This window comes from Barbus barbus (assembly GCF_936440315.1).
Source record: "Barbus barbus genome assembly, chromosome: 21".
Lineage (NCBI taxonomy): Eukaryota > Metazoa > Chordata > Actinopteri > Cypriniformes > Cyprinidae > Barbus > Barbus barbus.
In genome coordinates, this window is record NC_136749.1 from 11,012,375 (window position 1) to 11,034,576 (window position 22,202).

The 22,202-nt window shown below is 36.1% G+C and overlaps 1 protein-coding gene across 1 annotated transcript in view; it reads left to right on the top strand.

Moving 5' to 3' along the window:
- The window catches only part of chn2 (chimerin 2), a 38,569-nt gene extending 19,591 nt beyond the window's left edge, over positions 1 to 18,978 (top strand). Inside the window, exons 3-13 of the mRNA XM_079444679.1 lie at positions 130 to 185; positions 393 to 424; positions 757 to 870; positions 1,538 to 1,808; positions 7,403 to 7,489; positions 10,466 to 10,550; positions 14,551 to 14,724; positions 15,600 to 15,677; positions 15,918 to 16,055; positions 16,958 to 17,063; positions 17,482 to 18,978. Of these exons, the coding sequence (XP_079300805.1) occupies positions 130 to 185; positions 393 to 424; positions 757 to 870; positions 1,538 to 1,808; positions 7,403 to 7,489; positions 10,466 to 10,550; positions 14,551 to 14,724; positions 15,600 to 15,677; positions 15,918 to 16,055; positions 16,958 to 17,063; positions 17,482 to 17,653 (1,313 nt within the window). The 3' untranslated portion in view covers positions 17,654 to 18,978. The remainder of the gene's footprint in view (positions 1 to 129; positions 186 to 392; positions 425 to 756; positions 871 to 1,537; positions 1,809 to 7,402; positions 7,490 to 10,465; positions 10,551 to 14,550; positions 14,725 to 15,599; positions 15,678 to 15,917; positions 16,056 to 16,957; positions 17,064 to 17,481) is intronic.
- The last annotated feature ends 3,224 nt before the right edge of the window (positions 18,979 to 22,202 follow it).

The window sequence follows — 22,202 nt, forward strand, 5'->3', positions numbered from 1 at the left end:
CCATAAAAATTTCTCCTGTTGGGTTGCTGCTCATGGTGAAAGATTCAATATCAATGATATATCAACTTTTATATTCATATTCGTTAAAAAAAAAAAAACAGCAAAAATATTTTACTTTTTGTTCATCAGTGTACCAGCTTCAGCAGGAAGCACCAAGACCAAAGAGGATCACATGTCCTCAGGAGGTAAGTACTGGAAAATGTGTGTAAACACTCCCAAGGTTTATCAAACATGACTCATATTGATTCAGTCTGCATATCTTTTACTAAACACTGGAGCAGATGTCTCCATGTTCACAAAATCCTGTTAGAATAGACTCTCCTGTCACCAGTAAAACAAAGTAATTTGTGTTGAAATATTTCTCTCTCTTACATATTCTCTGTAACGTGCAGATGGAGAGCAGACCCAAACACTATGGAAGAGAGTGAGTGTCTAACTTTATTATTGGTGTTTTGGAAGCACAGCATCAATACTACTATTCCTCATATTACTTCTGGTATCCATCTGGTTACTTTTTCATTTTATTCTTCAAAAATGAGTGTGAAATTTCGAGTGACTTAGCAGAATTTATTATTTAAGGGTGTTATGAGGGGTGGTGCATATTGATTTTGTGTAATGATGTCCTTGAGGGTGCAAATATGAAATAGTGTATGAGGGAGAGAGAAAAAGACAGTGATTTATGGTGTGTTAGTTGAGTGTGTGTGCATGAGATGTGTGAATATGTGTACCAGGGTGAATGATGGTGTCTCTGTACAGGTTCCATGGTCTGATTTCCAGAGAGCGCGCAGATGAACTGCTGGCTGGTACAGAAGGTGCTTACCTCATCAGAGAGAGCCAGAGACAACCAGGAACATATACACTTGCTTTGAGGTACACACCATCTATTCTTCTATCCTTTTCTCTGTATGTTCATCCATCCATCCTCTTTTTATATTGCTGTAGTTACTTGATATTTTACTTGATATTTTTACATTTCTTTATATTACTACTATTCAAGAGGTTGGGGTTGCAAGGTTTTTATGCTCACCAAGGCTGCACTTATTTGATCAAAAATACAATAAAAACAGTAACATTGTGTAATAGTAACAATTTAAATAATTGTAATCTATTTTTATTTTAAAATGTAATTTATTCTAATCAAAGCTGAATTTTCAGCATCAGTCTTCAGTGTCACATGATCCTTCAGAAATCATTCTAATATGTGATTTGATGCTCAGGAAATGTCTATTATTGTTATTACAGTTGTGCTGCCCAATACTTTTGTGAAAACCATGATTAATTTTTATCTAATAATTTTTTTTAATAGAACGTTCAAAAGAATAATATTTATTTGAAATAGGAGTATTTTGTGACAATGTCACTTTTGACCATTTTAATACATCCATGCTGAATAAAAATATTAATTTCTTTAAAAATCCATATATTATAAAATATTTTGTTTTGCAATGTACAGTAACATTATATCATTATAATATTATATAATACTGTATAATAGTATATGGTAATATAATATGAATACTGCTTGTCTATCACTCAGATTTGGTGGCCAGACTCTGAACTACCGACTCTTTTATGATGGAAAGCACTTTGTTGGAGAGAAACGTTTTGAGTCAGTTCACGATCTGGTTACAGACGGCCTCATTACTCTCTATATTGAGACAAAGGCAGCAGAATACATTGCCAAGATGACCACAAACCCCATCTATCAGCATCTGGGCTACACCTCTCTCCTGAGGGACAAAATCACTCACCGACTCTATCGGACCCACTCTGAGCCCAAAAAAGTTACTTTCCAGCATGATGAAAAGGTGAGGGGTGTACCTATTCATATATAGATCATAATGTTTTTAACACATTACTAAAGTTACAGCCTACAGTGTGAGCAATGTATGATTGATCACAGACTTAAAGATATAATATACTGCATAATCAATAGACATTGTTATCAAATCACTTATGCCAAATAATGGCGATAAAAGAATTTGTTGTAGTTTTTGTTGAAATCACTCATAAAAATGTTCATTTTTTTTGTCAAGTACCACAGGGCTTCGTTTTAGGACCTTTCTTGTTTTTCATTGTATATTTTGTAGGCTTATCAGGAAACTTGGGATAAATTTGGTTGTTTTTTGACATTATTGCTAATTTCAGCATTCTGACTAACTAACAGTAATGCTGTAAATTCTATTTTAGTTCCTTTATTTGAGCCATATTTGGTATTTGAGATTATATTTACTGCAGAATTCAATGAGAGAGTTCATCTTAAATTCTCATTTCCGTCTCTTCGCACAGTGAAAACAGGACATTGCACTGACACTACTTCATTATGTGCCCATAAATGTTATCAAGGTTTTATTGCTAATAGTAAACACAACCAACCCAAATCATGGTTTCAGACACCATCCTTTCACAAATCATCATTATTAGAATGGTGTTTAGACAAATAAGAAGGAGCATTTATTTGCGTGCATTTGAAAGATTAGAAGAGTTTGAGAGTGTTTCAGCATCATGGTGTGCATCTTTGATGAAAGATAATTCCACGAATGTGTTGTCTCCTCTCTCATTTATCAGACGCACTGTCTGTTTCACTGACGGGAGAGTTTTATCAAATCAGTCTTCTGTTACCTCTTTATGAATTCTGTTGCCTCACTCTTGAGGTGAAATTGCTCTTCATGAGAGCTCCATGAAATAAACATAAGCGACGATCAAACATTTGTGAATTAGTCAAAGGAAGTGTAGTTTGTTTATCACCCAGAGTCATGTTTGCGTAGGGCATATTTGTTTTTGTTGCAGACACTAGACAGAGAATTTTTAATGTGACTCAGTTGGCTAAGCATTCAAATTAATATAAATTAACTCAATACACTTTTTTTTTTTTTTCATTTTACTGCTTTGTACAAATGTCCACTAGGGGGCAGCCTCAACAAGCTGTCAAACTGTAAATATAGATTTGTATATATACTTCAAAAGATCTGCTTTGTGCAGCCCAGTATTCACTTCAGCAGATTTTCTTTCTCTTATATCTAATACACTGTGATGCAAATTAAATGTAGAAAGAACATCAGTTAAAACTGTAAGTTTTTTCTGAGCAGTCCACCCTGCTACAAACAACACGTTTGCTTTCAAATTTAAAAGCCATCAAATTTAAAACGCACATTACATTTTGATTGTCTGTTTATTCTGAATATTGTGTGTGTACTGTAGAGTCAGATCTGGTCTCACAGTACACATTAACGTTCTGGAACATTTCCCTCAGTCTAATCCAGACATTTTAAAATGACAAACCCAAAACTCACAAACTCAATGAATTTGGGTATTTTGGTATTCTCTGACTAATGCTGTGATTCAAGATAATAACTGTGCAATTATCACTTTAACATTAGCTGTAATATATTGCTGCATTGTTACATTGTCTCTGCCATTCTTGCACACTTACTAGATTCATTCCACTATAAGCGTCTTTTACAGTGTTATTTTAGTATTATTGATTTACTGTTGTAACTAATATTTTGAAAACAATTTTTATATTTAAAATTTTAGTTTAAAGTTTCACAGTTTTGTTATGTTTCTGTTATTTTTATTAGTTTTTATTAGTTTTTTTTTATTAGCGTTATTATTTGTGCTGTCAAACGATTAATCGCATCCAAAATAAAAGTTTTGTTTACATAATATATGTATGTGTACTGTGTATATTTATTATGTATATATAAATACACACACATACAGTATATATTTTGGAAATATGCATATAGATTTATATTCTTATATTTTATATTATATATATTATATAAACATAACATATTTGTCTTAAATATATACATGCACATGTGTGTATTTATATATAGATAATAAATATACACAGTATACACACATATTATGTAAACAAAAACTTTTATTTTGGATGCGATTAATCGTGATTAATCATTTGATAGCACTAGTTATTATTATTAATTTTAGTCTCAATCAATTTAGTATTTCAATTTATTTCCAGTTATTGTTTTTTATTTTTTATTTGTTTCAATTAACAAAGGCAATTTTTAGTTAAATTACAATCAGTTCTGGTCTTTATGATCTACCATTGTGTTTTAATTATGTAAATTGCTATAGATCTATGTTTAAGGCTTTTCATGATAGTTGACTCACCCTGGAAGGTTTAGCTAATGTGTTACGATGGGTACATCATCATCATCAACAACAACCTAACAATCAAATTATTAAGGTAATTTTGACTCGTTTGAGATTTTACAGTGACCTTACACACCCTGAATCTCTTTTACGTCAATGTCTTGATTCATAGTACTGTCTGAGCATTTGCCGGTCACATTTAGGGACCAGAATTGGGTGTGTTTTTCTATGATGGCAGTCTTCTTGTGTGGTAATCTGAATGAAATGCTCACCTTGCCTGTTCTGGTCACCTGCACAGCTCAGAGTTCATATGGCTCTCTTCCTCTAATAACAGTAATCGCTTGAGTATTCTGCTGACCTGGCAAGTTCCAACTAAAACCACTCGCTGCTGATGGATTGGAGTTATTAGAATTAGCGCTGAGCTTTGTGGTAATTTATCATTGTTGTTTACATTATATTTCAGCACTGCAGCTTTTAAACTGAAAGATTGGAATAATCCCTTTTTTTACTTTCCTGCAGCTGTCTTGTACATAAGTCATAATAATGTCACATTCTTTGCTTGGCCAGCTTGACAAAATGCAATTTTTGTCCTTCATTTTGTTTTTAAATGTCCTGCTGTGCAGACAGTGATAGACAGTATTTTGAATGTATTGAATAGTGTATTAAATGAATATAGCACATTTCCCTCTGTGTGCATCACATAGGATGTGCTTTTGTACTTTACACAATTTCTGTGGCCTAGTTCTGTAGTTCTGTCTGTCTCCTCAGCTGCGACGGGTTGGGGGGGGGGGGGGGGGGGGGGGGGGGGTGTTGGTCTCTTCTGTCAATACAGTGGTCTCTAAAAAGAGACTAGGCTTTATTGTCTTTCTTTTGTGTTTCACTTTGTGCCTCTTTCATTAGGAGACAAGAAGACATCTGCCTTAGGACAAAAAGTGCAAGTCTTGCTCATGCACTCACACTGTCTGTGCGCCCCGTCTCCCTCTTCCCTTTTATCACTCTATGCAACTCCCCAACATCTTTCTTTTGAGTGTATAGCTTAAATGTGTGACTCTAAGTCACTGTTTTTACTTTAGTGTTGGTATTGCAGTTTAGGTTGTCTGAACTGGATGTTGGTCCTCTAAGCAGTTTGAACTGGTGATAATATAGTTTACATTTTGCAACAATGCATGCAATTAAGCAGTTGAGAAATACCCTTTCTAAAAGTATGCTAAAGTGTACTTAGTTGCCATGGGATTTTTATTATAGTGGTTTTCGGTGCATGATTCTGTGCTTAACATTACCTGAAGAGACTTGTTTTGTTTAAAAACATAAATGATGCACACATACATGTGCTTTAAAAAAATAATTTGCTAACATTGTCTTTGTCTGTCATTCACATCTTGATAAACCTTATTTTACTCCTAAACCAAAGACAACTATTGTAAGATGCTTTCAGAGGTAATGCTTTCCTCATATGTTCATTTGATTACATGTTAATAAAACTCTTTGGTTTTAAGACTACAAACCAAAAAGCACTATATTGATTGATTATATAAATTGCCATTGTATCAGCCATCAGCTGCTTTGTGCCCTAGATATTGGCATCAACTTTGAAAAACCCATATTAGTCGACTAGCAGAACACATGTTAACTGCCCTGTACCCCCAGCACACAAAAATGTGTCACTGTGGAGGTCAGCAGCAATAAAAACCACACCAGTGCTTTTTTAGCAATACTCACACTTTGAGTCAACACAACCCTGACAGTCTTCCACTCACCTCCGCCTGACTTTTCTGGGAAATCAGGTACATCATGTCTTTGAATGTGGCGTATCTTGAATATGTGAGCTGTAGCCATGTTGTTTTTCTTCCTCTTCAGCATTCTTTCTTTTTTACTTGTCACAGCTCTATTATTCTTTCCTAATCTCATCATTTTGTTAATTAATGTAATCATGCAAATGACCGGCCACCTATTCTGGTCCGTCAGTTCTGCTGTATGTGTGAGATTAGGAAGTCTCGTGTGTGTTCTACAGGATGCGTCAGCAAATACCCAGACAGTGTTGCTGGATTCGGCATCAGCCTCCTGCTGAGAGGGGTCATGGTCCCCCAGCCTGGACATGAGTCTTGGTTTTGGTGCAACAGCAGAAATCCTTATTTACACCTGGTATTTAGTAGCATCCATCTTGGATGATCCAATGACAAGGGTTGGTGGTCCTGTAAGACATGTTGCATTTTACACCTAGTACATTCTTAAAAAATAAAGGTTCCAAAAACCATTTATGGTTACCGAAAGAACCTTTCAGTCATCATTTCTTAAAAGAAACATGATCTTCATGGTGTGAAGAACATCTTAATGACCTTAAGAACCCTTTTCCACTATAAAGAACCTTTTGTGCAGTGGAAAGGTTCCATGGATGTTAAAGGTTCTTCATGGAACCATCAATGCCAATAAAGAACAAGAGTATAGTAAAGTTTTGTTCATTTCTTTTAAAGACAATCCTGAAACAAGTGATTCCGGCACTATAGGATTATGCTGTGATGCAGGATTACAACTGTAAATCTGCTTCAGTCCTGATCCGATTTGTAACAGAAGTTACAATCAGAAGTTTAGAGACAGAGAGAGGTCTAAAAGGCTAAACCGCATAAAACCTCTCAGTGCTAGACCTGAAAAGACCTTTTCTTAAAAGAGAACCTACTCTTCTCCGAGCAGATCTTTGATTTTATTGCTTATAAAGCCGAGCTCTTGGCTTTGAGCTGCAGGATTATCCGCTCTCAAGGGAACTGCGGTGGAATCGTGTCTGGAAGCGCTGTGTTCGGGATTCCATTGATCCCACTGCAGAAACCTGCTGAGATGTATCTACTACAAGACTGACACTCCTTCTCCCTCTCTCTCGCATTGCCATTCTCTTGGAGTGCTGAATGTATGCTATTGTGTGAGACACACTCCTGCCCCCAGGCAGCCCACCCACCATACCTCCCAACCCCAGCCCTGCCCATGCAGGACCAGGCTGTCCCCCTTCTCATTCGACCCAGATCACCAAGGAGTGAAGGACTGACTCAGTCCCTGCTTTTATCCCCCATTCCACATCTCATCTTCCTCTAAAGAGGAGATGCAGGCTCTTCCGAGGCCCAGGGCCCAGGTTGTTGGCACTAAGGGGTCAGCAAAAGGTGAATTAGCCCCTCACAAAGCCAAGCAGAAGGATCGTAAGCACCAGGAGCTGTTAGCGTTAGCTCTGGGGGTGAATCTGAGCAGTAAGGGTGCCCTCCTCTGGAAGCCTCTAAAGATTTTGGCTTGTTCACAGATCAGCCCGTCACCACTGAGCCGACGGACCACAATCAAGGACGGACCGGAGAAACACTGCAATTATGAGAAGATCCACAACTTTAAGGTGGGTGCTGGTTGTTTTATGTTTATAGCATGTTGGAATTATGATATCTACACTGTTCAACAGTTTGGGGTCAGTAAGATTATTCAAATAAATAAATAACATAATTTTCATGAATGACAAATCAGCATATTAAAATGATTTCTGAAGGATCATGTGTCACTGAAGATTGGAGTAATGACTGTTGAAAATTCAGCTTTACCATCGTAGGTATAAATTACATTTTAAAATATATTAAAAATAAAAATTGTATTTTAAATTGTAATATTTCACAATAATACTGTATTTTTAACCAAATAAATGCAGCTTTGGTGAGTATTAGAGGCTTTAAAAAACATCAAAAATCTCACCAGCCCCAAACTGTTGAATGGTTCAAAATATTCATTTCATCATAAACTCCTTATTGATATCATATAAAAAAAGCCAAACTGGCTGCATCTTCAACAGACTTATTTTTATTTTAAATGCTATTTTATTACATAGTCTCGCTCTGTCATCTCTTCATTGTGATCATTTTAACATGACATTAATTTTAATGTAAACATGATTTATGCAAAATTATCAGTTATTTTAGTCAACTATCTGTATTAAATGTTAATATTGGGCATACTGAAGATATTTTGTTTAGATTGAATGGTTATTATTTTTCCAAAACCACCAAAATTTGAAATGTTGGTTGTGGTCCTAACATAGTCAGTCTTTTCTATATTTGGCATTAGCATGAGATTTTTCAGATGTTTACTAATGTCTCATTCAAATGTTTATGCGCTGACAGCATTTAAATGCACGATACACATAGTGTGAGCCTCATATCAATAAGCTTAAATCTATCATATGAGCCTAATTGCCTAGGCTTTTAATCCATTAACAGCGCTATTGACTGATAGGATCGATCGCACAAATCAATAACCTCTCGCTGCAGAGCTGCTGAATGGCCCATTTTGTGCCTTTTCAGCTTCTGAAGAATGACTGAGGCTGAGAATCAGCACAGACCATCATCTGACTTCTTTTTTTAAAGCCAAAAGAGCAAAACAAAGCAATCATCTGATTTCAATGTGTTGTTTGGAAGTTTAGGTGTAGGGTTGGTGTAGGGCAATAGCACACACAGTTTGTACAGTATAAAAAACCATTACGCCTATGGGATGTCCCCATTTAGATAGCCAAGTAAACGTGTGTGTGTGTGTGTGTGTGTGTGTGTATATATATATGTAGGGATCAAATCAGTCACTTATGAGGTGGCATTTCAGCTAGACTGTAGACAGCTCATTGGGTTTTGGAACAGCTGCTAGTTCTGGACAGAGATGAAGAGTATTCTCATTATGATATTTACATTTCAGCATTTATACACCTGGGCTTTGTTCCAAAACCCTGTGTTGCGTCTTTGCTTTTGTCCATCTTTGTTCTGTGTTTTGACAGCACAAGGGCGTGCATGGGAACATGCTTTGCGTGTGACTTTCAGCGGCTTGGTAACAGATGCCAGACACATTATTTTCCCCTAGCAATCCTGTAATCTGACTCACATGTACTATAATTAAAAAAAATCAGGTCTGTGTCTTCACAAGGGGTCCACCCTATTTACATTTTTTCGGTACTACCCTTCGTCTTAGAGGCTTGATTATTTCCTTTGAACTTTGGATAGGAGTGGTTTGTCTCTGAAGTTCTGACCCTTGTATGCTTGGTTGCTGTCTCAGGGTTTGATAGACACGGTGGAGCTGACACATCTCAGAGATACAGACAACAGCTTCACTCGTCACTGGCTGTCGTTTCCTACAACAAACGTCATACGTCATGTTAATCTAAACACATTGAATTTGAACACATTTTTTGGAGTTATTACCCAAGAGTTAGTGTACAAACACTTTGCCATGATGGTACAATGATGACAGACAACAAAGTTTTAATCACTTCAGTCAAATGTCCTTGTCCTTTCACAAAACTTGTTTGATCATTGCATTGTGTTTGGTTGGTTGATTTTGATTTGTTTTGTTTTATTTATTTTGTGTTTTTGTTTTCCTGAGGCAAATGGCATATTGAAATTCTGTTTTGTTTATTTTTGTTTATTTTGTTTTTTGTATTTGTTTTCAAAGCTGTTTTGTTTTTTGTTTTTTTGAGGCAAGTGGTAATTAAATTTAAAAATACATTTACATTTAATTTATATTTAAACTAATTAGAATTTTCCAGTTTCCCTGCGAAAAAATACTGAACTTAAACCATATTATTCAGTACCTGCCAAAATGTATAAAATAGCAATGCCAATGGTTTATTATGGAAGCCTGTTTCCACCACAGATTTTAGTTTTATTTTTTGAAAAAGGGAATTGTGACATTTTATCTCACAGTTCTGACTTTATCACAATTCCAAGTTTATGTCTTGCAATTCTGACTTTTGTTCCCCCTCAGAATTGCATGATATAAACTCACAATTGCAAGTTATGAAGTCAGTATTACGTGATGTATAAACTCACAATTCTAACATTTTTTCTCAGAATTATGAGATATAAACTCATAAACACAATCGCGTTATGAAGTCTGAATTGTGAGATTAACTCGCAATTCTGAGTTTTTTTCTTTTCTTACAATTGCGAGTTTATATCTCACAATTCTGAGGGAAAAAAAATCAGAATTGCAAGTTTTTATCATGCAATTCTGTGAAAAAAGTCGTAATTGTCTTTTTTTTTTTTATTCAGTGGTGGAAACAGGCTTCCATAGTTCTTTATACATCATAGGACTATCAATGTGTAGTCCAATGGTTTTCTTTTTATGTTTGTCCAGTCTCTGTGAGGCACTTAGTTGTCTCTTAGTTGTCAGGTACAGTAAGAGATACTCTGGAAATATAATCATTCATTTTCTGTGGAACTTTCATTATGAGCTTTAGTTGGAAATGAAAATCTAGAGATGAATGATTCACTGGCCTAATATGTATGCATGTGTGTTTTCAGTGTGTGTTTGGCTCACAATGACTGCTTTGCCTTTGGTGTAGGTGCACACCTTCAGAGGGCCGCACTGGTGTGAATACTGTGCAAACTTCATGTGGGGTCTTATCGCCCAGGGCGTCCGTTGCTCAGGTAACCTTCCACCAATCGCAAACTCTCCCACACAAATAAAGTGTCCATCAGAATTATGGCATCAGCCAAGGAGCATTATTCATATCAAATTACAATCCAAAGGCCGCTTCGGATCCAGGGGGCGTATTACAGAAAGATCCTAACTTTAAAATCTTATCTGTGTGGTAACCATGGTAATTTCAGTTAGGACCACAGTACAAAAGTTATTACAGAACAGCATTTCCTAAGTGTGTTATCTTAACTACAGATAGGAAAGGGGTATTACAGAAACCTCCTAACTTGACAAAAAACCATAAAAACTGTCTTAACTTTAGGACAACCCCACAGCTGTCCCAACTTCAAAATTATTTGAAAGCTAACGTAAAAAAACGCTTACAACTGTGCTGTCCGACAATGGTGTTACATTTATTAATAGTTGAAAATGAAGAACGAAGATGTTTAATGGTAGAAAGACTCTTGGAGGACCCTGAAGATGTGTTATATTTTGATGACAAAACACTTATAATTAATTACAGACTGCCGCACATCATATTACAGTTAGCACAGGAACTGCAACCAGCATTATAGAGACCAACAAAAGTGCCACGGAGCATTACTGGTTGTAGTGCAAGTGAATAATGCCTTACATATTGTGCAAAAGGCGATTTTCAAAGTGAAGTAGCTTTCTATTATTGTTATTATTGTTTTATATTGTTCATTCATGTTTGATCATAACATAACACATAAACTAATGTTAAAAGGATAGTTTAGCAAAAAATAGAAAATCTGCCCTCATTTATTCTCATGACCCTTATGTATGACTGTCGAACACAAAAGATATTAACTGTGGTTTCATTTATGCGACTTTGTTAAAAATATACAATATTTGTATATAGAAAGTAACCTGTATTATATTAATCTTCTTTACTATATCAATTAATATTATTAAAGGGATAGTTCACCCAAAAACTGAAATTTACTCACCCTCTGTTCGTTTCAAAGCTGTATTAGTTTCTTTCTTATGTTGAACATAAAAGAAGATATTTTAAGAACACTGGTAATCAAACAGTTGATGGTAGCCATTGACTTTTCTTTCCCTGCATTTAGTAAGACATAAGTCAGCCCATCATGATCATGCAAATAAACCCTGACAGTGTGATCTTGTTACAAATGACCTTTATTTGTTTTGTTTTGTGTTTTGTTGTGATTGGTTTCTGTTTTGTCTTGTTTTGTTCTGTTTTTCTTACCTTTGCTTTGTTTTATGAGGCAAAAGACAAATTTAAATTAAATGTAAAAATGACAACCATAATAAATCCTTTATCATTTTCAAAACAGGATGTTCCTAGATGCAGCTTAGATAAACAAATGCACCTTAATTCCATGATTACAGGTTTGCTCAAATCTACTTGGAGCTGGTTATTGTTTGACAGCACTTTCCCAAAACACTCTGTACATAAACTCAATTCAGTCACAAAGCTTTACTGTTGGTTTTTCTCACTGTAAATGGTCTCATCTATTCGGGCCATTATTCAAGCCTTTTCTTTTCACACAGGAGCCTCTCTTCTTTCACTCTGGCCCCCGGGCGAGCCAGTGTCATCAGACACATTTAGAATTAGAGCAGAGTTGAATGTGCCCCAAGGCCCATACGGAGGAACACAGAGTGTTTTTCTTTTTGTCTTCTTCAGTTTTTATTTCGGTGGCCTAAGATGTGAAGGAGAGGTTCAGGCAGGCAGTAAAACTGACAGAGAGTGTGATTAATGGCATTGCTGAAGATGAGGAGAAGTGGAGAAGCATGTGCATGTTACTGGAGACCCACAGAGAGACAGACCACCCTACTACCACATTCTCCTACATACACACACAGTCCCAGTGTCAAAACATGGTATCAAACCAGGATTCTTACAACTTAAATAACATAAAACCATTTTTTTCCACGTTCTAATTGTGGAGTCAAAGGGAGAGTTTTGCACTCATTATTGGTAGCAAAACTTTCAAATGCAATTTAAAGTAATTTATATATATATATATATATATATATATATATATATATATATATATATATATATATATAATTTTTTTTTTATTATTATTTTTTATTTTTTATAATTCTGTAAATAAAATTTTATTATTTCTGTTATACTTTTTATCACTATATTTTAGTTAGTTTTTTATTTTATTTTGAGTAATGAAAATGTTTTAAAACTAAATGTTTTAGTTAACTATAACAACCCAATGGAAGTGGATGAGGCCAGTCCATAAATGGTCAAATTTCAATGGTTCAGCCACAAAACATATACTCATTATATAGTTGTGGACTGTTAGTTCATGAAACCTACAACCCGAATTCTTTAAATGTTGGGATTTTTTTTTATATATATATAAAATGAAAACTAAAAGAATTTAAAATCACATGAGCCAATATTTTATTCAAAATAGAACATAGATAACATAACAAATATTTTAACTGAGAAATTGAATGCATAAAAGGAGCTCGTTTCAAATTTGATGCCTGCTACAAGTCTCAAAATAGTTGGGACGGAGGCATGTTTACCATGGTGTAGCATCTCCTCTTCTTTTCAAAAGAGTCTGGGCATTAGACAGGTTATGAGTTTCTGGAGTTTTGGTGTTGGAATTTGGTCCCATTCTTGCCTGATATAGGTTTCCAGCTGCTGAAGAGTTCGTGGTCGTCTTTGACGTATTTTTCGATTAATGATGCACCAAATGTTCTCTATAGTTGAAAGATCTGAATTGCAGGCAGGCCACTTCAGCACCTGGACTCTTCTACTACGAAGCCAAGCTGTTGTAATAGCTGCAGTATGTGGTTTTTCATTGTCCTGCTGAAATACACAAGGCCTTCCCTGAAATAGACATTGTCTGGAGGGGATCATATGTTGTTCTAAAACCTTTATATACATTTCGGCATTCATAGTGTCTTCCAAAACATGCAAGCTGCCCATAACGTATGCACTTATGCACCCCCATACCATCAGAGATGCTGGCTTTTGAACTGAACGCTGATAACACGCTGAAAAGTCTCTCTCTTCTTTAGCCCGGAGGACACGGCGTCCGTGATTTCCAACAAGAATGTCAAATTTGGATTCGTCTGACCATAGAACACTTTTCCACTTTGAAACAGTCCATTTTAAATGAGCCTTGTCTGGACCATATTCACATATGGCTTCCTTTTTGCATGATAGAGCTTTAGTTGGCATCTGCAGGTTGTGTTTCTGGAAGTATTCCTGGGCCCATTTAGTAATGTCAATGACATAATCATGCCGATGAGTGATGCAATGTCGTCTGAGGGTCCGAAGACCATGGGCATCCAACAAAGGTCAATTAACTGATGTCAATTAACTTAATTAGTTGCTAGATGTTCTCCTAGCTGTATATTTAAAAAATGTCTTGCTTTTTCAGCCTTTTGTTGCCCCGTACCAACTTTTTTGAGACCTCTAGCATCAAATTTGAAATGAGCTAATTTAGTGGACAAAAGTGAGGGTGAGTAATTAATAACAGAATTTAAATTTTTGGGTGAACTATTGTGTTGCTGAAAAGAAAATAAACAAACTTAAAATTTCTTGCAGATTGCAAACTTACAGATTCAAATTAACAAAATATGTGTAAAAGAGTTGGATACAACATTCAGGCTAGACTCTGTGGATTCGGGGGTGAGAGCAGAAGAATTGTTTTTCAATTAAGCAGGTGTCCATCATGCACATGACAAGAGGCCCCTGATATACACCTGCAAGCACATACGTGTATGTCCTGTATGTCACAAGGTTACGCTCTCAGAATGACAGAGCCACACATACAAAGCAGAATGTTACTGACATTCTCATACTTTACCACCCAGTTTGACTGACACACACCTGTTTCTCCACGTATACTTTACCCTGAAGATATACCCTCCATAAGACCCCTAGACACACACACACACACACACACACACACACATGCTCACTTTTGTCTCTTTGGGGACAACAGGGTCACACTCTTCTAACCTTTTGACCTGTTACTCTTGCAGACTGTGGGCTGAACGTGCACAAACAGTGCTCCAAACTCGTGCCCAGTGACTGTCAGCCAGACCTCCGCAGGATCAAGAAGGTCTTCAGCTGCGATCTCACCACGTTGGTCAAAGCCCACAACACACCACGGCCGATGGTTCTGGACATGTGCATCAAAGAGATCGAGCACAGAGGTACTGATCGCTTCTAAAAAGGAGTGCTAGAACGCTCCCTCAAAACTTGCGACATCTGTGGCATTGTGCTGTGTGATAAAACTGCACATTTTAGAGTGGACTTTTATTGTGGCCAGCCTAAGGCACACCTGTGCAATAATCATGCTGTCTAATCAGCATCTTGATATGCCACACCTGTGAGGTGGATGGATTATCTCGGCAAAGGAAAGTGCTCACTAACACAGATTTAGACAGATTTGTGAACAATATTTGAGAGAAATAGGCCTTTTGTGCACATAGAAAAAGTCTTAGATCTTTGAGTTCAGCTCATGAAAAATGGGGGCAAAAACAAAAGTGTTGCATTTATAATTTAAATGGTCAGTATATTATTTGAATGCATATGTTTAGATTTGTATTTTAATCATTTGTTTTGGCTTATGTATAATGACATCTTACCATACTGTTTTTTTTTTACTTGCATGGTATAAAATGGCTTTATGCATGAAATTATATAGATGCTTTTGTATTTTATGAAGATGGTCCCTCACAAAGAGATCCTTATGTTTTGGGGTCGTCACTTTTGTCCTGTAAAATGGCAAAAGGAGGAAAAATTCAAATTTTTATAACAGTATAACAGGACTGTATAACAGTTCCACATAATTACATTTTCCATAATGGAGAATCAGGGATGAAGTTCCTATACACACATGTGAGTGGATGATAGATGAACTGGGCAAGACACAGAATATCCAATTTATCAAAAGGATAATCAAAACATTAATTGATCATCTGATTAGTTGTTAGATGCCGTCCCAATGTGATTCATTTACATGTTTACCTCCAAGTCCACTGATTAGATAGTTGAAGTAAATATGTGTTACTTCTGCTTCTTCCAGGTTTGAAATCAGAGGGTCTGTACAGAGTGTCAGGCTTTACAGAACACATAGAAGATGTCCGACTGGCCTTTGATAGAGGTTTGTAGAGGTTCACAATAAATGTTTGTGCCTCAAACCTGATGTATGATAGGTTACATTTGGTCTCTTCACATTTGCTTACATGCTTGAATGAACTCATAATCCTTTGCATAACTGTTATTTTATCAACATGCAGCCTGGATGGAAAAATCCATGCTTTTCCATTCAAAACAATGTATTGTTGGTACGGTATAGTAATTAATCGGTTACTCATAACAGATAACTAATTCTCCTTTGCAGACGGTGAGAAAGCAGACATCAGTGCCAATATCTATCCAGACATCAATATAATTGCTGGAGCTTTGAAGCTTTATTTGCGAGATCTGCCCATTCCAGTTATCGCATATGATGTCTACTCCAAATTTATTCAAGCGGCCAGTAAGAGACTGTAACTATATATTAATTATAAAATGTTAATTGTATGTGTTATAATTAACTAGAAACTTTCTCTTGTATTCTGTTTTGATGATCATTACTTTGATCTGTCATTAAATACCCATTGATTCTGGTACAACACTTAAATCATTTATGACAATGAATTAATACATTTTGAAATGAATGAATGCATGAAACAATCAATCAATCTTTTATTCAGAGGTCCAGTATAATTTGACAATGACATTCAAATGTTTGGGTTCAGGATGATTTAATTGATCAAAATTGACGAAAACATTTGTATTGTTACAAAAGAATTGTATTTGAAATAAATGCTGTTCTTTTGAACTTTCTATTCATCAAAGAATCCTGAAAAAAACTCATAGTTTCCACAAAAATATTAAGCAACCCAATCATTTTCAACAGTGAAAATAATAGGAAATTTCTTGAGCACCAAATCAACGTTAGAATGAATTTTGAAGGATCATGTGACACTGAAGACTGGAGTAATGGCTGCTGAAAAATCAACTTTGCCATCAAAGAAAAAATTATTTTCTGTTTTCATATAATTTTATAAACATTGGAATAAACATTACTTTTTTGTACTGTACAGTTGATCAAATAAATGCAGCCATGGTGAGCATAAGAGCAAACATTTAAAAAATCTTTTTAAATCCCCAAACCTTTGAATAGTAGTGTAACTTGTAAATGAAAAAAGTGTATAATAATACAAAAATAAATAGTTTTCATTAGTGGTCTCAGATTTTGGACTGTATGTGCTATAACATCAGTAAAGTGTGTCAAATAGTGGCCAGTTTTAGCAGAAAAACTTATTTTGCACAATTCTAAATTCAATTAGTATTGTGCAAAACATTTTCTAACATTCTTACATTTTTTGTTACCAGAGATAACAGACCCTGATTCTAGACTGGAGGCAGTTCATGATGGTCTCCTCCAACTTCCTCCAGCTCACTATGAGACCCTGCGGTGCCTGATGACGCACCTGAAGAGGTAAAGCGGTAAATGTATTGAATTTCCACACACATTTACTGGTCCCTTAGGTGCCAGTCCAATTGTTCATTACATGGCTCTGCACCTCATTGAGCCATTGGGTTTTCAGGTTTTTGTTCCATTTAAGCATTCTCCCTGTGGCTTTAAAGAGTGATTTTTACTTCCTGTCACCCTGCAATATAAAACGTGTAAGACTGATTAGAAGGAAACACAATACGGCACTTTAGCTCAGTGCACTTCAGGAACTAAAACACCTACACAATGACCCTCAGGGATTTGTGCTTTACCTCTAACTTGCCAAGCCAGATTTGCCACCTTTCCCCATCCATGGAAAGTATATCAGTTACCTACCTGCATGTTTATTATCAAAATTGTATTGTCTGAGGTGTTTTTTCCACATCTTTTCTCTATTCATCAGGGTCACCATGTACGAGAAGGACAATTACATGAATTCGGAGAACCTAGGAATCGTTTTTGGCCCAACACTCATGCGGCCCCCGGACCTGAACACACTCACCACTCTCAACGACATGAGATACCAGAAACTGATAGTTCAGCTCCTGATAGAGCATGAAGACATATTGTTTTAAACAGCTGAAATGAAGACATTGTTTAAAGACTTTAAAGATCTTGTACATTTTAAAAAGCAGCCTGCCACACATTTCCTAAATATTATGTTTTCTCTTTTGCGTACAAAATTTGGACTTACATGCACATTCCACTCAATGTGTTTCAATTCCCCAAACAAATACTGTTAAGCATGGAGTAAATGAACATTCGTGTTGAAAACAGAATGAATTATTATTGATGGGCATTTTGTTTAAAGGAGTAGTTCACCCAAAATGAAAATTACCAGAAAATTTGGATGTAGATGAGTTTCCCCATCAGAATTGATTTGGAGAAATTTAGTGTTACATCTCCTGCTCACCAGTGGATCCTCTGCTGTGAATGGGTGCCGTCAGATTCAGAGTTAAAACAGCTAATAAAGACATCTTGATAATCCACACGACTCCAGTCCAACAATTAACATCTTGTGAAGAGAAAAGCTCTTAACAAGATGTAAATTATGTTAATTGATGAACTGGAGTTGTGTGGATTATTGCAATGTTTTATCAGCTTTTTGGACTCTCATTCTGACGGCACCCATTCACTGCAAAGGATATATTGGTGAGCAAGTGATATAATGCTAAATTTCTCCAGATCTGTTCTTATGAAGAAACAAACTCATCTACATCTTGAATGGCTTGAGGGTGATTACATATTTTGCCATTTTTGGGGGGGTGGACTGCTTTAATTCAAATTACAGTACCTTTTTATACTGTATGAAACTATGGTCAATTAGCATTGCGAAACGGACATATTGTCAAGTATGATTAAAAAAAATATATATATATATATTTTTGGGTCATGATGTTGGTAAATGTATGTGTGCTATGAAGGCAAGACAGTTAAGATCATGTGTAAAGCACTTTTTAATTTTACATGGAGTGTAAATAGTTATTTTTTTTGTTCACCCAGTGTTAATGCTGTGTTTAACCCATGCCTCCTTCAAATTATATTTTGTTTGCCCTGACAACAATTAAGTGATCTACGTCATCACCCTGTGAATGGACAGAATGGTTCTGTGAGCTTTTATTTAGTGCTTTCTCCTTCCTCCTTGGACTTGGTCCCATTTCAATTATTTCGCTGAACAAAATTACGTGTATTGTGTTCATCTGGACTCCTAAGGCGAGATCAGTTATTCGCCTTGAAAAAAAAAGTCCACATGTGGTACCATCACCTTGGTTTGCGTTCCTTCAGATTGTTTATTTGATAAAATACCTTTTTACAATTTTTTTTAAAGATATTTCTGTGAATGATTGTAATTATGATTGTAATTTATCAAATGTTGATTTATTAAATTATGTAAATCTGGTTACTTTTAAATCATTTTGACAGTCAAAATGAGCTTCTGAATGTTTGTGTATTATTACTTAAAGCTGCAACACCTCACATTTGCAGTATGTGAAATATGCTGCTGTAATTGATGCTTGGTCAGCTCTCTTAGGCGTTGGTTTTCTCTAAGCTTGGTTTTCTTGTTCCAAATTCAGGGGTGTGAACGGCAGCATTGTTTTAGTATCAGACCGCTGAGATGGTATATGCCCCAAAGTGACTTTTTCACCAAATCACAGGTGAAGTGAGAACCTGAAACCAGCTTCCTGAGGGCAGTTGCAGCAGCTCAATAGACCAATGAGAGAGAGAGGAAGGAGGGCGTACGAGCAACAGGTGAACTATAAATGAATGAATTCATCACTCATTATAGTTTAGACAGAGAGATGCAGCACTGTATGACGTTATGAGTAAAGATATAGACAGAAAAGCCACAAGGTTGTTCTGCTGGATGTTTTCTTAAAAGAAACGAAAGACTCGACAGTCAGTCTCTGGCTGACGATAACACACCTGAAGCTGAGGTGAGTGTTTCTGAAGGATTAGATAGATTAGCTTTAAAATGTAAACATTTAATGTATGATGAATTTGACTAGAGATAGATAGATAGATAGATAGATAGATAGATAGATAGATAGATAGATAGATTGATTGATTTAGATAGATAGATAGACTTTAAAATGGCAACATTTAAAGTATGAGTTAAACGGACTATAGATGGATGGATGGGTGGGTGGATGGATGGATAGATATAGATAGACTTTAAAATGGCAACATTTAAAGTATGAGTTAAACGAACTATAGATGGATGGATGGATGGATAGATAGATAGACTTTAAAATGGCAACATTTAAAGTATGAGTTAAACGAACTATAGATAGATGGATGGATGGATGGATGGGTGGGTGGATGGATGGATAGATATAGATAGACTTTAAAATGGCAACATTTAAAGTATGAGTTAAACGGACTATAGATGGATGGATGGGTGGGTGGGTGGATGGATGGATAGATATAGACTTTAAAATGGCAACATTTAAAGTATGAGTTAAACGAACTATAGATAGATGGATGGATGGATGGATGGATGGATGGATGGGTGGGTGGATGGATAGATAGATAGACTTTAAAATGGCAACATTTAAAGTATGAGTTAAACGAACTATAGATAGATGGATGGATGGATGGGTGGGTGGATGGATGGATGGATGGATAGATATAGATAGACTTTAAAATGGCAACATTTAAAGTATGAGTTAAACGGACTATAGATGGATGGATGGATGGGTGGGTGGATGGATGGATAGATATAGATAGACTTTAAAATGGCAACATTTAAAGTATGAGTTAAACGGACTATAGATGGATGGATGGGTGGGTGGATGGATGGATAGATATAGATAGACTTTAAAATGGCAACATTTAAAGTATGAGTTAAACGGACTATAGATGGATGGATGGGTGGGTGGGTGGATGGATGGATAGATATAGACTTTAAAATGGCAACATTTAAAGTATGAGTTAAACGAACTATAGATAGATGGATGGATGGATGGATGGGTGGGTGGATGGATAGATAGATAGACTTTAAAATGGCAACATTTAAAGTATGAGTTAAACGAACTATAGATAGATGGATGGATGGATGGGTGGGTGGATGGATGGATGGATGGATAGATATAGATAGACTTTAAAATGGCAACATTTAAAGTATGAGTTAAACGAACTATAGATGGATGGATGGATGGGTGGGTGGATGGATGGATAGATATAGATAGACTTTAAAATGGCAACATTTAAAGTGTGAGTTAAACTGATTAGATAGATAGATAGATGGATGGATGGATAACATATAGTAATGTATAAAAATAAAAATGTTGGCATATAATTTTACAAACGTTAATATATGCATTTCAGCGTGAACTGAAGAATTAGACAGAATGGCAGACAGATACCCCTGGTGGAAAAACTTAACTGGAAAAAACAAGAACCATTTTAAAGAAGGGCAGCAGGAATTTGGAAATGCGACGTCGGTGAAACAAACTGGCGGCGACAACAACAACGGCAATCTGATCAGCGACGAGATGTACGACGACTCGCAGCTGGAGCCTTCCTTCAATGAACACACGTGCCGGAGAAATTGGACAGTTTCACGGTCTGGCCGTTTTAAGGAGAAACGAAGAGTGCGGGTCACCATGCCCGAGAACAACTTTTATGACAAAAACGTTGCTGCAGCAAAGTAGCTCGCCAGTTTATGATGTTTATAATAAATGAAGCTGTTTACACTGCAAGCGCGCGATGCGTCTTCTGGAATTGTGGATGGAATCTTGAGAAGTCCATAAAGAGGGCGTTCTAATCTGGTCTGGCTGCGTCGTTCGCTTGCAGTGTAGAGAGGATGTTATGAAGAAAACCATAATCGGTGGAGCCATTGACTTCAGTTTCAGTGACTGACTGTAATGACACCCGTTACATTCTGCAGTAACCAGGGATTTGTCTCTGCTGATCAAAGGATCTTAGAGACGCTGGACACTTCATATGAATTTTTCAGTTATTTGCCTACAAAAAGAAAGACATTTGCTCTGTAGATGCAAGTAGCGAGCCTATTGTTTGGCTGTTTGCTTTTTTTCCTGAAAAGTCTCTTATTTATTATTTAAAAAGGAGATTTTTACAGGAAAGGTTTTTAGTTGAAGGATATCCAAGATATGATGTAAATTATACATTTTCAGCTCTGTTTGGGGGACAATTTGGTTTGATTTACATTACCTACTGAATGTTGCACCATTGAAAAGTTATTGGTTTCGAGGTTTTATCCAAAATGTTTTGAGACTGGGCAGATCCACAGGAGTAAACTAAAATGGAACTGTACACTTTATGCAAATTTTACAACAGTTTATGTAACTGTAATGCCATAGTAAGAATTGAATGCTGTTAAGCTTGACTGAGTATGTTGTTGTATGCAAATTATTAGACACACCACTAGTCATCTGCATTATGTAGGTGTGTGATGATGACTATGCCATCTGTCAATGAAAGGCCACTTGACTACATTTTAACTGAGCGTCTCATCGTTTTCAATAGTTTTGCCTATTATTAAACATCACATTATCTAAGAGTACTGTATGTGAGACATTTGAGATAATCAGTTTTGTGTCATTGAACAGGCTAAGAGAAGAGCTCCCTCTAGTGATGGTGTATAAAACTACAACGTTAATA